Here is a 16,556-nt window from a genome sequence, read left to right as displayed (position 1 = left end):
AATTTGTATTGGTACAGAATAAGTGAATTATTCACTGTTAGCAGTAGGATATCCCATTAGAAACAACATAATAATAATATGTAAAGTACATACATCTCCAGTAATAGTAGCTGTTCTAAAAGCTACTGTTATTATTATTAACCTCAACCACTAACTGCCCAAGATTAGGGAGAAACTTGTCCTACAATCTGATTATTCAMATTTTTCTGTTTTGAGGTTCCTTGACTCATGCTAGGCAGCCATTGTCAGAGATAGGATATGGGCTTAAATAGACCAGGAGACTATTGCATACAAGTGCGTAACTGCTTTATATCTTTGAACGCTGTTATGTATGAAGCCCCCCAAACTGGCAACATCTCTAAAGATGATTAACTCTCAGGAATTAGAGCCGCCTGGTTGTGTCTCAGCTGCTGACGAGCGCACACAGAAATGAGCGCAACCCCCCTGTTAACAGAAGGTCTCAATCAGTCTCCATGCTGGAAGGTATTCTGCCAGGTCAACCTGCCTTCTCCTTGGAGCCTGCCTCGTAAAGTCATCTCTCGATGAGATCCAACATTTCTGCCATTTTTTCCCAGTTAGCACCCTTCCTTCTTCATTCCCAAACAGCTGCCTGACAGCTTCCACCCGTTTACTTGCAAGGTGCTCTCCTCTATAAAACYTTCTCAGCCTGTCAGGTCAGGTGAGCTGACAGTAAATCAGCACACAGCTATAATGGATCCTCTTGTTTTCCTTGACAGGTCTCTGACAGTGGTATCCCTCCCCTGTCATCATCTGCATTTATAAATATCCAAGTGACTGAGCAGAGCCAGTATGCTCCCTCAGCCCTTCCCCTGGAGATATTCATCACTACCAACGAGAGAGCCTTCCGAGGTGGTGTTCTAGGCAAGATCCACGCCACAGACAGAGATCCCCACGACACACTCGTATATACTTTGGTAGCTGAAGCACCTCAGGAGGGGCTCTTTTCTGTTGGAGCTGCAGATGGAAAGATCATTGCTGGGGACAAACTTCCCCACGGTCACTATCTTCTGAATGTGACAGTCAGCGATGGTACATTCACAGCCACCACCAGTGTCAATGTCCACGTGTGGTGCTTTACACAGGAGGCTCTGGACAAGGCTGTAGTGCTACATTTCCGACACCTCTCTCCTGAGGAATTTGTGGGAGACCACTGGCGTAACCTGCAAAGGTTTCTGGGAAACATCCTTGTCACTCAGCGCCAAAATATCCACATGGCCAGCTTGCAGCCTGCAACTACCTCTGATGGAGTGGACCTGCTCTTGGCTGTTGGAGAGCCTCACGGTTCATTGTACGAGCCCAGAGTTCTTGCAAATAAGATCACTGTGTCAGCTGGAGAGATGGACCAGCTTGTTGGGCTCCGAATGAAGAAGGCAATTCACGTGCCATGTCACGGGTCAGATTGTGCCCACCGTGTCTGCAAGGAAACTATTCAGCTGGACCCAGGCATGATGTCTACTTAYAGCACTGCCCGACTCAGCGTCCTCACCCCACGGCACAGCTTGGAGCAAATCTGTTCTTGCAATGGTGAGCAATCCTTCCTGACAGTGTCCCATACTAGAGATCTGAAGTTGTTTTGTGGCACATTGTGTTTTACTTCAGTCCGGCTTAAAATACCAGGACTTTCCACTGAATTAGGTTGTCCCAATGACTAACCATTCTGGCTGCACTTTCAAGGCAGAGTCTAGACTCCTAGAGCTTTAAAATTTCACTTAGTTCACTTAGTCATGAACCTTCTGTAGCATACCATTAATAGCAGCATCTATCTCATTGAGAAAAGTGACTTATACGTAGCAGGTAAGGAAGATGAGCTCAGCAATTAGAATTTCATTCTTTGAGCTGCTGTGTTCGTCCTAGGCTCGGCAAAACAAACTAATTGAAAGATTCCAGGAAAGATAAAGAATATGTATGTTTTCATTTCTAGAGTACTTCAAGAAATGAGATGAGGGAACAGGGATGGAGGTTAGCCTTGCTTGGGCARGAATGGCAGGAGAATAGTGCAGGCTAAGATAAAGCCATTCTAAGGATAAGGAAAGTCAAGGGTGTCATAGACCACGCTGAGGGAACCTTGAAAGAACTGTGAGACAGACAGCAAAGCTGCCATTGCAGGATTGCCTTGCAGTTCAGTATATAGAAGTAGTCCTGGGAGCTCCAGATGGGGAGCCGTGGGAGTTACAGTGTGTGGGGGCTTGCTGTGGACGGGACTATTCTTGGTCAGTTATGGTGTTACACTTGGGAAAAAAAAGGCAAGGCTGAACACAGTCTATGGGCTCCTGAAGGACAGTAAAGATGGGTACTTTCACTCATTCTGTTTCCAGGAACAGCTGTGAGGTTTGGAGGCCACAGTTACATTTGGTACCACCACTCACAGATCGGGCCCTGGCACATGCACTTCCGCCTGAAAACCCATCAGCTGCATGCTGTTGTGTTCTACACTAATGGGACTGACAGCACCACTCTGGAGGTACATTTTGCAATACTTGAGGATTTCTTTCTGGTTTAATAAACCACTTACTGCTTTGGGGAAGGGAATCACAGGAAGGAGAGGCAATAGTACTTTTCTTTAGTAACTCAGCTTCCTAAAATACATGACTTTGGAAGACCAAGTGAGCACAGTTTGGCAATTACTGCAACCACAACCAGCTACCAGTTTTTTCGTCTGTAAATGCGTGCACTGCTCTCCTGTGTGAAGTCAGCATACATCCATATTATAGATCCACACCTTCCTTTTTCCTTAGAGCTTGCTTTTTCATTCTGCAGTTATATCATACCTCTCAGAAGGTAGAATTTATCAGATAGATTTTTTCCCCAAACCAGTCTGCTTCCAAAGTTCTGCTTATTCTAGTGTCATCAGTGGCTGAAATACCTGACATCCCCAGGTTCCCAACCATGGCACCCACCACTGTGGAGCACCAGCATAGACAAGGTAGCTACGCAGGGTCAGAGGGTCTGGGTACCAGGGTACAGCAACTGAGAGGGCATGGATGAGCTCTGAGGGCAGGGATGATAACCACTAGACTTTACCTGCACCAGAGCATATTCCAATTAGATCATACATCTAACTGAATGGACTTCAGCAGTTTAAAGCTCCTTTATATTAATGGACAGAAAGGATAAAACATGATTCTTAAGTGATACTTTTCAATGCCCACTTTTCGTATATCATGCAAGATGCCACATCAAACTTGCAGACTGTTTAGATTATATTTCCTTCAGGTAGTTTCATTATTTGGGACAACTGCAGAGCCAGTAACATTTCAGGCTGATCCTTCTCCTTCCTCTGACTTCACACATTCAATCTCCCTCTTCTACTTTAGCAACAGAAGGAAAGCAAGAGTTGACTAAAGAAAAGGTTTTTTTATATATATATAYATACACACACATATACACACGCACACACATATATATAGGAAAGGGCTGGGATAGTCTCTCTTTTACAAGAGTATAAAATGCTTAGCTGCTCTGTTTGTACCCTTTTGCACAGCATCAGCCACAGTCTAGGCCTTTCTACCTACCATACCTACTGCAACAAATATCATCAACAGTTTCCTGCCATGGAGTACGTATCTCTCACTTCTTCATGAAGAACAACAGACTTTGCTGTCTGGCACGTAGACTGGCTGTGCCTCCAAATCACCAGATAGTTCAGTGGAAGCAGCCCAGCACTCAGGATGATGCTTAGAAAGGATGAAAGGGCAGAAAGCTCTAGAGCTGGCCAGACCAAACACACAGGGTCTAGGGAGAAAAGATTCATCAATAACTGAGTGCCTCTCTGCTGACTTTTCAATGGGAAGTGTTCAGAGTTTCCTTCATAAAGTTGCCTGTCATTTCTTCATTGACTAATTTTATGAACAGTATCTCAGGGACCAAACCTTTTCTAGGCCACCTAGAATGATAAATTCAGGGAAGTCCTAAAGATTTTAAGCTTTGTGAACTGCAGCACTCTAAGTATAAGCCAAAGCTTTAGAAGAATCATATCTAGAAGGTGATGGTTTGGTGAAGAGGATGAGGTCTCCCAAGGGCACACATATCATTGCCCTTCCAACTGCTAAGCTCTCCTGATATTCAAAAATAGCACTCTGTAGCAAGAACATGGCCAACTAGACAAGCTGGGAAAGACTTGGCAATCTGTCAGTTCTTGCTTCAGGGAGCTGAGTTCTCAGCTGTCTCTCAGGCTGAGAAATTGATAAGCCCAATCTACAGACCCATCTTCAGTGAAATCAAGTTCCTCTGGATAAAACAAAGCAACAAAGAGCTCTGGCGTAGTTGCCAGTTGTGCAAAGGGATTTACACACACGTTGCCCTGGGGCTCTTCCAGAACACATGCTGCTTGTATCTAGCTCTTCTGACACTGGCTTCCTTTTGTTATTCCTGGGTTCTTTCAGCAGTTACTCCCTCCTTCCGCTGGGCTCTATCTGTACTGAGGACTTGAGTGAAATGTTGTCTTTGTCTGTTTTGAAGGGGAGAGAGGGGGATTTGCCTTTGAATTCACCCTGAAACAGTATAGATAAGTGGAAAGAGAGAAAGGAAAGGCTGAGTTTTAAAGAGGAACCTTGGGCCACAGATTGGAATTTCTGACTGCCCAGTACACTGCAGAAGACATTGGTGCAGGTAGTTTTTAGAAACTCAGTAACTCAATTATCTCCCTTCCATCCTCTGCTGCTGGGGAGCAAGGATTGAGCTGCAACACCTATGAGCAGCTTTAGCCTGGGTTTCCAGCATGCTGATTGGGAGCTGGCTACAACAGTAATTCCTTTCACTCCCTCGCACCTCCTCCTTGCCTCCTCCAAAGAAGGGCTGCCAGGTGCTCCTTTTCAACAAGATCCTTTCAGCACTCCTCACCCATGCCAAAGGGGGAACTGCTCCAGCATAGGCAGCTTCCCCATCAGTAACAAGACAGTGAGAAAAGAGTAAAGTCCATGGTGCCCATAGCAAGAGTCCATCTGTGTCCAGTCAGTTATGGACAGCCTGAATATCAAAGCTCTGATTAGGCTGCATGCCAGTTACCAGTTCCAAGAAAGGGCCACAGGGTGAAGCTGAACTGGTGGGATGAAGGCATTTTTCAAAATAAAGGATGTTACATTCACTTAAACAGGCTTCAGTTGGCCAGTGCAAAGTTTAACTAAGGTGGAAAGGGCTGGATTTGCCTAGATGATAGTTCCTGGGGTCTGAAAATTGTGATTCATCTTGACTCATGATGCTTAAGCAGGGAAGAGGGGAATAAACAGTAAGAGAAATGTTGAGAGCCTCCATGCACAACAGCTACCTGCACCACTGTTAACTGTGACCTCTGGAATGTGTTTTGCAGATAGTTAATGGTATGCCTCATCTTGGGTACAGCTGTCAGGGAAACTATACTGGAAACCTCTCTTCCTCACGTTTTGTGAGTGATGGTGAGTGGCACTCAATTTTCCTGGAGGTAAAGAGCATGTCTGTCCGCCTGCTCGTTGATGGCCTGGGAAACACCTCTCTCCAGCTTCCCGGAACTTGCAGCATCTCCCAGGGCAGGCAAGATCTGCTTTTTGGGGGAATCCAGCAGCCACTCCAGTCCCAGAGAGTCACGCGGGGGTTCAGAGGCTGCCTGGACGTCGTTGCAATCAATGGCAAAGAAGTGGTTCTCCTGCCCGGAAAAGGGCAATCAAAAGAAGTCATGGAGGAGGTGGAAATAAAGCAGTGTTGCTCCCCTGCTGGTGCCTGCAGCAGCAATCCATGCCTCAACAACGGGATGTGCTCCGAAACTCATGGAGGTGGTAAGTAAATATCCCATGCATACCAGTATGAAAGCAATAAGGGGAGAGAAAGAAACAACCTCTTCAACCATCCCTATGCAAGAGGCTATTCCATAGGAAAAAATCTGAGGTCTCCCATCCCAAGGGACCTCAAGCGACAGCTGACTCAGTGCAGCAGTGGCTGGGTGTATGAGATCATCGTCCTGGCTCTCTTTGGCAAACCATGGCCTGGAGGGCAAGAAGGTGTTTCTAAGGAGCGTGTATGACATAGGAGAGCGCAGTTTTGCCAAAAACTCAAATGCAAATAGAAATTCCACCCACCCTTCTGCATCCTCTTTCCTTAAGGAGCCATTAGCAAAGTTGGAATCAGGCAAGATCAGATCAGGCAGTGATAGTATCTGGGTAAAAACAAGCCAAGATCTTAGTCTGTTCCCACTGCAGTCAGTGACTCCTCAGGGCTATGGGAAGGGATATGGGAAAACCTTAAGCTCAGATTTCAGAATCCCAGGTTAATGCAGGACCCAGATGCTCAGCTGAGGTTTGGTACTCAGCACCAGGCTCTGCCCACAGGCAGTCTGCACCACTGCTCATCCCTCTGCAGAGGGACTTTCCCCTGCATGCCATATCCCTGGGCCAAGGCTAGTCTCCAGCGCACAGAAAGAGGGAACCACTCACAGCAGCATCTGCGCCATGTCCACATCCTAGCTTGAAGYGCTGAAAGGCCACACATCATAACACCCCATCTCACAAGTCACAAATGGCCTATTCTTTGGCCCTGCTACCTTCTCTTTCTTGGGCCAGCAGGTTCTCTGGAAGCTGCTGTGTAGGGCAGAAGCTCCTTCTGCATCTATTTGCTTCTTACAGCCAGCTGTCAATGCCCACACCCTGCCTGGAAAGCACACAAGGACTAGAGGAGGGAACATACCACGTCCTGCCCTACCTGCAGCCTCTGGGAACAAGATTCCCACCCCTGTCGACTCAGCAGCTGCCTGATTCAAGTGAACTTGTTTGACACATACTGTGTCTGTACTGAATAGTTAGCCTGGCTGGTATTTGCATCTTATCTTTACTCTTGAGACGCTCTGCACAGGAACCCCTCTGTCTGGATTGGAAGGTGCTCTAAACCTAATACACAAGGACTCATAACTGTTCTAGGCCAAGGCATCACCTGCTTGCTTTTCAGAGATGATACAAGGGGAGAAATTGTTTCCTCGCTAATGATCATCCAGTGCCCTTCCCACAGTTTTTCTTCAACAACTTCCCCTACAAATGGCCCAGCCTTCTCAGAAAGAGCCTGTGGGACATGCCTTGGAATGTGGCCCCAGGCAGAAACAGGCAGGACAGTATGGCTGGAAAGGGGTTGCTGGAGGAATGCTTTGTTTGTGAGGTTATCCTGAGTGTTTGGCTGCCTTGAGCAATGTGGGCTCTGTCCTGGAGACTATGGGCACGCTGTGCAAGTTTATGCAAGGTTCTGCCCAGGGATTTTAGGCATGGGATTACAAGCACAGGCAAAGACAGGTCTGTGCAAGTAAGCTTAGGTGGGCCATGTGGCCACAAAAGAATGCACCTGTGCAGAAAGGGTCAAAGCCAGACCAGCCACCACATCAACCAGAGTGCTCAGGACCACAGACATAAACATGTACGAACACTCATGTTCAAGAACACATTTGTTCACATGCAGCCTTATAAGCTATGTACAGCACCTTTTGTGCAAGTGTCAGCACGTCCTTGTTGTACAACCACTAAAGCACATGTGGAAACAGGTCTGCATTTGTTCACACTATGCTCTAAGACAAGGATGTTTAATTTGTGAATGAGCAGCAAAGACTTTTCTAGCATGCTGAAAGTGGAAGCAMCAAATTTCCTGCACAGCACCACCAGATGAGGGACTAAAAAGAGCTCAGCAGAGCCAGGGACATTCCCCTGCTTAGGGCTACATTAAACAGCAGCCAAAAACTAAACAGCAGCAGCCCCTCTGAATCGCTGGGTRTGCTGGTTTTCTCTCTGGCTGTGATTAGACACCTCCTGTAGGCAAGAGAGAGCAGACATGTTGAGACGGGAGCTTCATACCGCAAGAATTTGCGGGACCAAAGACTGCAGAGAACAAATTACATGAGACTGCATTTAGCGGAGTCAGGAACTCTGCAGCCCGTCTGCTAGGCTCCCTCTCCCTTAAGTTGAATTTGTTCCCCAGGTTCCTTGTGCAACACAGCTGTACCCTGACTACATCTCTGGCAGAAGAGGGTCCATGTCAGGAGATGACAGGCTTAACTTGTTGCCTAACAATAGATCTGAAGTGCCATTTGAATGCCCTCAAAGTAGCCTCCAGCAGCTGCTCTAGGTCCTTGCCAGCTCTCTGTGGACATCCCAGGTGCCTAAGAGCACCTCTGGTAGCACTAAGTACCTAGGGGTCAATCCAGCTGTCTACTCATAAGTGCTATCTCAGTGGATGCCCTCAGTGCCAAGTACTGCTCGTCACTATTCTCGCTAGTTCTTCCATGCAGTCAGATACAGATATGATCACCTTGTGGCTCTCTCTCATCCTCTCCAGGTTATACCTGTATATGCCCTGGGATATTTTCTGGTGAGCGCTGTGAGCTAGGGGACAGCCCCTGTGACTCCAAACCCTGCCTGCACGGTGGAACCTGCACCTTCTCTGCTACAGGCTATTCCTGCCACTGCCTTGACTGGTACCTGGGTGAAAGGTAAGGTCCAGGAAGGTTTTGATCTCCCATGGCAGGCTAAAAATATGCCCTCTGCCAACAGAGGGCATCTCACATCTGGTCAGTGTCTTGTGCAGATGGCAAACAAACCAGGACTGCATGTTTTTGGAGCTCACCTGGTCCAGACACTCCAGATTTAATCATAAGTTGCATGCATCATGGAAATTGCAGCAGGGAGGTATTAGAAGGCAGAGTGAGACAGCAAAAGGGTTAATTAGCTCTGTAGTCATATGGTCACTGTCCCTTTTGCACCATAGTTATATGAGCAGGAAAAAAAAGAAAAGAAAAAAGAAAGAAAAAAGAAAAGATCCTCCCTCCTCACAGAAGCTTTGAATGCCTGCTGGGAGGATGCACTGTCCCACACACCTGGAGACTTAGGGCTACACACCAAGGTGCAGGGGGAAAGACTGGCAAAGAGAGTCATGAGCTGCCCCCTCGCTCAGTAGCTGGGACACCCACCCACCCACAGGAACTGCTTCTGTCACAGACCAGATCTGCAGGGCTCAGTCTTGAAGAATTTCTGTCCCAGGTCAGAGGTAAAATTGATGCAGGTTCAAAGATTAGTCTCTGAGGAGTACGCTACCCTGTAAAGCAGGTGCAGGATGATATTCTCCCCGCTCTATCAGATATCCTACTGATCTCCATTATCACTAGTATGAGAGCATTTAGCTTTAATCCTGAAGCCTATGATTAATATCATTTTGGAGTTTTCACCATCAGTGTTATAACTCAGATGCATTTTCCATACATGAAATACCAGAATGTGTTTGCCAGGTCCCAAAACTGATCTAGTTCTCAGGTTACCTGCTGTAGCCATGTACTCCCACCAAACTTTTTGTTCCTGCCTCTAGCCCAGCACAACAAGCAATACCCARCATAGGCTGAAATGGAAACATGTCCAATTCATCCTTCTGCCTTAGTCATTTGGCCATGATGAAAACTGATATTTTGAATCACTACAAAGGCAGGAACTATTATACARTTTTTAGAATTAAAGTAGATAGCTGAGCATTAGGTGGCAGTATAATATCTGAAATCACCAGTCTCCAGCATGAGTGTGAGCCTGTGGGTACTTGTCAGACACACAAACTCACACATCCTAGAAAAAGCAAGCACTGGCTAAAAAATAAAAGGAGCCAAGCCTCACAGAGAGCTTCTGCTTGTGCAGCAGCAGGTATTAAGAAAGCAAAACAAAAAAGCAAAACAAAAAAGCAAAACAAAAAAGCAAAACAAAAAAGCAAAACAAAAAAGCAAAACAAAAAAGCAAAACAAAAAAGCAAAACAAAAAAGCAAAACAAAAAAGCAAAACAAAAAAGCAAAACAAAAAAGCAAAACAAAAAAGCAAAACAAAAAATAACAGTGTTTTATAACCTAGCCTAAGGGATGTCCTTTGTCCTGTTAGGGAATGGTAGAGGGGAACATTTTGGTTGTATGGGGTGCAGCAGGACAGAGAATCAGAAATCCAGCCTCAATTCTGCAGATGCTCTATAAAATGTCAGAAAGTCCCATACAATGAGTGTTTCTCCTCATCATGTTCAGGAGTTTGCACATTTCTCAGAGCAAGGCTAGACATTAGCTGTATGTTTGCAGCCTACAGACATCTGTGGATCACCTTGAGACTCTGCAGAGGCTGAAGGGCATGTGAAAGACCATAAGAGGTTAACAAATCCCAGAGTGACCCTAGACTCCCTTACTTAACAGGGCAGGAGCACCTCTCTGTGTAGTGTTTGGCCTGGAAAAGGCATGACCATCCTGGGGAAAGTGGCATGGCACAGAGCTGAACACAGCTCACAGCCTGTCCTAAACAGGGTTGTCAACAAATACATCCTCCTCACTTCACACACACGAGCCATCTCCCTTTCCCTGTCCCTCTGCAGCTAAACCTGGGTGAGGACAACAAGGGCCCAGAAAAAGACCACATGGGCTATTTTCCTGCAACCTCTAAAAATGGTTCAAGAGTGTTGTTTGCATGTAACATCTTTTGACATGAACTGCAYGTGGCCAGCCTGTTGGATTACCGTTCAAGACAAATAACCTGAGAAAAGAGAATTCTGACAATGGCGGAAAAGGTCAAAATATTCTTCCCTAAGATCAAGCATTTCTGAATTTCATTTGTTAGACAAGACTGCAAAATGAGACCATCCTGTAAAACATGGTCCCCTTCTGAAAAGCTTCATTTTAAACATAGTCCTCTGCCAGGGGAGCCATATAGCACAAAGCCTATCAGAAAGGGAGGGAGCACAGGCCAGGACTGAGCATCCCTGGTCAGRTGTAAATCGGAGCCCTGAATAGGATGATGTGGGTTTTGCACCCTGCTCAGCTGGGCAGCACCTCCTTCCCTTATCCCCAGGCTGACAGTGGTTGTCTTCATCTTGATCTCCCCTCACAGATGCGAGAAGCTGGTGGAGGAGTGCCAGGACAACCCATGCCAAAACGCAGGGCGCTGCGTGAGTGCCCAGGGTGCCATCCATTGCATCTGTCCGGCTGATTACCAGGGGGACTACTGCACACAGCCCATCATCACCCCCGCCATCGTGTCCACGCAGTGGGCTGTCGGCCCCGAGGAGATCGCAGAGATCGTGGCTGGTGTGTTGGGGGTGGCCATCCTAGCTGTGGCCTTCGTAGTCATCCGCAAACGCTATTGCCAGCGGGCCAAGGCGCACAAGCCTGTGGCCCGGGAGGACCCAGACCTGCTCTCCAAGAGTGAGTTTTCCAAGAGCGTGGGTGTGGGCACCCAGGCCATGCCACCCATTGAGCTCAACATCCTCAGCGACGTGGCACACAACAATCTGGACCGGGCCACACCAGAGCAGCGCAAACCCACCAGCACTCCTGAGTTTGTCACCTTCAACTCGGCCAACGCCCCAAAGCACCGGGGCACTATCGTGTGCAGTGTGGCACCCAACTTGCCTCCCGCCGCTCCTCCCTCCAACTCCGACAACGAGTCCTTCATCAAGTGCACTTGGGCTAGGGAGGAGATGGGTTCGTAGCCACCTCTTTTTTCTGTACTTACATGTTCCCTTTCCCCCCTGAAGCGGGTCTAGAATTTACAAATATAAGAGACGAACAGCATAGGTTAAAGCCAAGTGAAACATGGGCAAAGYTGCCTAAGGCCTGCTAGGGTCCCTTCATTTGCTCTTCCCTCCCTGCTCACCAGTACATCCTAATTTTGACCCTTAACTGGCTCGCTCCCCTACACAATCTACAGGGGAAAGAGAGAAAACCACTAATGCAAAGCCTGTATTCCCACACAGCCAGGGTCAAAATACCCTATAAAAGATAATACTGGAGCTAAAGGGGAAGAATTCAGATCCTAAAGGTCAGTGTGATTTTTAGTGGGAACATTTGCATCAAATGCCTATAGCCACGGCTGGTGCTCTCTCCCCATCCAGGAGCTTGCTGGAAGCTCAGCAGTAAAGACAGTGGTTAGAAGAGAATTCAGAAGAGTAGCTATACGGAAAGAGAGAGGCTCAGTGGATCATCTGCTCTGCTCCCATACCTCCATCATCCAGGCTTTTGCATATCTCCTGCCACAGACAGGAGTGCTACCATCCCCATCCTAGACTTGCACAGGCCAGAGTAGGGCTGCATCCCCTCATTTGCTGAGGCAGCAGAGATCAACACCCGCAGGAGCCAACACTCTCCTCATCCTCCCCTTTCCCCATCTGGAGGAATTAGAGGGAGGACAAGAGAGGGGGAAATGACAGTTCATGGCAGGAACGCTGTTAATGCGACTCTGTTTTATTCCAGTCTACCCAGCAGAAACAACCTACTGGCCTCCCCGGTACCTATCATCGGATGTCCAGGAATATTCCCACTACGAGATCATTCAAGGCCCCTCTGCATCCTCCTCTCATCCTCCTCTCCCCCCACCYCCCCCTCCGCCAACGGACACGGAGCCGGTTGCGCTCTACGGGGGCTTTCCCTTCCCACTGGACCAGAGCAATAAGCGGGCCCCCATCCCGCCCCGCTACAGCAACCAGAACCTGGAGGACTTCTTGCCACTCGGCCCTGTGGAAATGGGAGCCTCCCAGTGCCAGAATGAATACACCGCCATCAGCTACTACCCAGCCCAGCTGGTGCAGGGTGAAGGTGTCCCCTACCAGCCTGACCCTGGGTACAAGCGGGTGAGCATGCGCCTGAGCGTGGCCCAGCCCTCCTACGCAGACTGCGAGGTGGGCCACCAGCCCAGCATCCGAGCCCAGCCGCTCCCGCCCCCCAACTACGAGGGCTCCGATATGGTGGAGAGCGACTACGGGAGCTGCGAGGAGGTGATGTTTTAACGGGGACCCGTTCTGGAGGTGAGAAGGGAAGCACATCTCCATGAAGAACACCACGCAGGGGGCTAGCGCATGCCGCCGAGGGGAGGCTCGCCCTCCCCTGGCTCACAGCACCCCCAAACACACACAATTGGGTTGTAATTTGACCTGGATCTTTGCCCCCCACCGCCCTCCAAGGCATTCCCACTGCTAACGGAGAGCAAACACTCTGGCCACTGCCAGGACACAGAGAACACGTCTCAGACTAACCAGCCCTCCTTGCCAAGGGGACTTCCTCTGATGCCRAGCAGGACCTGGACATACCATCTCCTCCCACCGCAGAGTTGTCCACTCCGGAGGAGAGAGAACGTTGCAGGTGTGGCAATGGCAGAGAAGGTGCAAATGAACTAGCGCTGCACAGACTGGGAGTCCCCAGGCGGGGATAGTGGGGTCTCTCCCGTCTCTGGCACCGAGGCCTGTTGTTGGGCTAATGATTTGCCAGGTGGAACAGTTCAGTTAATGCAAACCCACTTCCATGTTTGCTCCCCTTGAGCCTAAGGCAAGGGGGAGAGAGGGCAGAAGCGTGGCTGGCCCCATCAGCACGTCCCTCGCTTGGCCAAAAGCAGCCCAGGGAGAGAAATAAATAAAGTCATTTCCACAGAGCAACCAAGCAACAAACCCTGAGGCTGTGGCACAGGGACATCCCAGGGGCTCTCTGTGGCTTTCCTGGTACCAAGTTGAAAGCCACTGGTACATGGTGCTGCCACCCAGCTGGGACTCCCTGGTCCCCAGGACATGGCCAGAAAGTGCCAAAAGGACTGCTGGTCCAGTAACGGGCAACGAACCGCAGGCACACGAACGCGAGCCCTGGGCACAGACGCACGTGGCAGAGCAAGGGCCGCAGCACGCAGCGTCTCCTCCACGGGACGCGGCAGCAAGGCTAACAAACATGGGGTTTGCCCATTTCTTTGTGCTTGGGAATGCATTGTTTCTTTGTGAAAGATTTTCTTTTAGGTTGGTTGTTTGATTTCTTGTTTTTTCCTTTTTTTTTTTTTTTTGGTTGGTTGATTTTTGGAAAGTAATAAAGAGTTCTTTTTTTATTGTTATTATTATGCAAGTGGCTCTGGGATTCCCTTGAAAACAGCACCCCACTGCCTAGCTCCAGCTGAGGACAGGCAAAGGAATAACATCTCAGTGCRGACACCAGCGACCTGCACACCAGTATTTTGAGGCCTCCAGAGAAAGCTGCCACCCACTTACTTTGCCCCATCACAAAGCCATTCCGGGGCAGCCCGGGTAGGGCTGCAAACACCCGTGCACCTCCAAGGAGGCCCCTCTCACAGCAGGATCCAGCCATGGGGTCCAGCAGCYCCAGGCCACCATGGGAGGCTTTCAGGGACAGCCGCTCCTGGAGAAACGCTGCCGAGAAGCACACAGCACCTCGATGGGGATGGGGCTTCCCCTGGGTGGGAGGAGGTGGCAGCCGAGCCCCAAGGGCTGCCAACTCTGTGGGGTGGGCTGGGAGGGATGACAGGTTGTCTGTCCTCCTCCTCCAAGATACAGTCTGGAGAGCAGCAGCGGCTGCTGGCCCTGCATGGTCTCTGGGCTGGATGCTGTGGACCCAGTCTGGAGGTGAATGTGGCACAGGGAAACGGCTCTGCTGGCTGGCAGGGGCACACACCACCTGCTCCCAGCTGGGCACTCACCCTGCTCACCATTGCCCAGGATATCACCAGCATCAGTACCAGCTTATCCACCTTAGGGATGCTGCAGATGGGCCAGGATGGGCTGCTGGACACACGGAGCTGGTGCAAACTTGAGTTCATCTCTCTGAGCACCCTGCTGCAAGGTCAGCTATGACCCCTCAGCTCCCACTCCTACCTCCTCCTCATGCTTGGTCCTTTCCTATGGCAAAGTGCAGATCTGCGTTTACCTCACCTGGGAAGTTATTGGAGCTGGGGAGGTGCTTAGAGTTATTGGGTGGGGAGAGAGGAGGAGAAAGGGTTAAGGAGGCACAGAGCATCGCCTGCCTTTGCTATCCCCACTCTGCATCTCCCCCTAGGCTGCATTGGTGATCCTGGGACTCAGSTGCTTCCCTGAAGTTTTCCCAAGCAAGGGTTGCCAAGCCCTCTGCTGAAGGCCAGGTCTGCCCTGTGGCCCCTCTGTCTGTGAGAGGATAACCCCCCGCTGCGAGCGGCTGCAGCTTGTCCGAGTCAACTGTCTTGCAGCCCTAATCCAAAGATGGCAAGTCCCAGCTCTTGTTTACATGTCTTTAACCAGTTCCTTACACATTGCACCCTGTATTCTCCTACCGCTCATCTGCGCACTTTCAACAGGCGCCCATCACACACACTGCATGCATTCACACTCCTGTTGCAAGCAGCACCGAGTGCTCCAGTCGTGCCAGGTACTCCTAGATATTATACACGTGGTGAAATTTTGCTGTGCCATACATGGTGGTAGGCAGAAACTTTACTTATCCTTTGACTTCTGTCCTTTCACTGAAAGCAATGCCACCCATACCAGAGGAGCTGCTTTTTGACCTTTGCTTTTTACAAATAAAATAAAAAATAAAAGAATAAGAGAGAGATATTGAAAGTTCATACTGGCTTCCATCAGGACATGATTATTTTCCCTGCGTTTTATTAAAAAGCAGGTCCACTTTTCAAAGATACCAACTGTGAAAGTCTCAGGCTGAATGATATTACCTCAGATTTAGCAGACAGAAAGTAGCATCCAACTTCTCATCCCTCTCTCACTGGTTGCCAAACTCCCCTAAGTTTCTAATATGATCTCCATAAATCCTACAACACTTCCCTGCAAGCTGGCAGCAACTTAACCCTTTAGACACTGTGTCTTGTGCAACAGAAAGGCTGAAATTGCTCTGGTTTAATGACTTTTTGTTTTACTGGTGTAACGTTTGCAAAGCCTCATGTCCCTGCCAAAGACTGTTGTGATGCTAGCTGGACCAGTGTCAAAGTTTGCTCTCACTGTATTTATTTCACTTCTTAAAGGACCAGAGACACAGGAGCTTTACTGACCCTGCCCATCTGCACTCAAGTTGCTACTGAGCTCTTAACATCTGGACACCCTCATTTACAAAACCATCACAGCCTGTGGGATGCCCACATAGGATTAGCCAAGTGTTTTCCCCTCAAATAGCTGTGATCTGAATATTGTGCTCCTTTGCCATGTGCAGCCTTTTCCGATTAAAAACTTCTATCATACACATCACCCATTCCCATCCCAGTGTATTATAAAACCACATTTGAGAACAGTAGAAATATTTCATATTGACTCCATTTGTCTGATGCAGGGAAGTTGAGAGCTCAGCTAGGAGTGGTCGTTCATCTCTTGGCTAGGTCACAACTCTCTCAGACATCAGGAAAATCACAGCATCTTTCAYTTACTGCTATCAAAATCCCCAAAACATCTCTCCTGTGCTAAAAATAAACCCACTCTCAACTTCACTGGCCTTCAGTGGTTGGTGCAACTAGAGAAATACAGGGGGACTGGGATAACAAGAAAGCTTTTTTTATTCTAAGCATTGCTTTCAGGCCAGAGGATCCCAAAACACCTGGCAACTTGCACAGACAGCCCTGTCTGCTGGGAAATGCAGTCACTCATGGGCAAATGTAGCACAAGGGGAGAGGGAACTCTGCAGGCAGCGATGCCATGCAGAGCCCAAACTAACCAGTGAGAGCCAGACAGCAGCTTGGATACATACACATCCTTAACAGCACCGATAAACTCTTTCCCTGAAAGAGAAAGCCAGCTTTGAAGTGACCCAAACTGAGAAGTGCCAGCTGGAAAGGACAAACCAGGCT

The 16,556-nt window shown here is 48.7% G+C and overlaps 1 protein-coding gene across 1 annotated transcript in view; it reads left to right on the top strand.

Moving 5' to 3' along the window:
* The window catches only part of FAT2 (FAT atypical cadherin 2), a 61,422-nt gene extending 47,581 nt beyond the window's left edge, over positions 1 to 13,841 (top strand). The window contains exons 19-24 of the mRNA XM_085317917.1: positions 738 to 1,545; positions 2,337 to 2,482; positions 5,327 to 5,768; positions 8,299 to 8,452; positions 10,860 to 11,452; positions 12,221 to 13,841. Coding sequence (XP_085174043.1) covers positions 738 to 1,545; positions 2,337 to 2,482; positions 5,327 to 5,768; positions 8,299 to 8,452; positions 10,860 to 11,452; positions 12,221 to 12,753 — 2,676 coding nt within the window. The 3' untranslated portion in view covers positions 12,754 to 13,841. The remainder of the gene's footprint in view (positions 1 to 737; positions 1,546 to 2,336; positions 2,483 to 5,326; positions 5,769 to 8,298; positions 8,453 to 10,859; positions 11,453 to 12,220) is intronic.
* The last annotated feature ends 2,715 nt before the right edge of the window (positions 13,842 to 16,556 follow it).

The sequence above is a fragment of the Rhea americana genome, unplaced genomic scaffold, assembly GCF_003343005.1.
Source record: "Rhea americana isolate MKP2758 unplaced genomic scaffold, rheAme1 scaffold_51, whole genome shotgun sequence".
NCBI classification, from domain to species: domain Eukaryota; kingdom Metazoa; phylum Chordata; class Aves; order Rheiformes; family Rheidae; genus Rhea; species Rhea americana.
The sequence above is the reverse complement of the archived record's forward strand: the minus strand, read 5'-3'. Positions and strand labels throughout refer to the sequence as shown.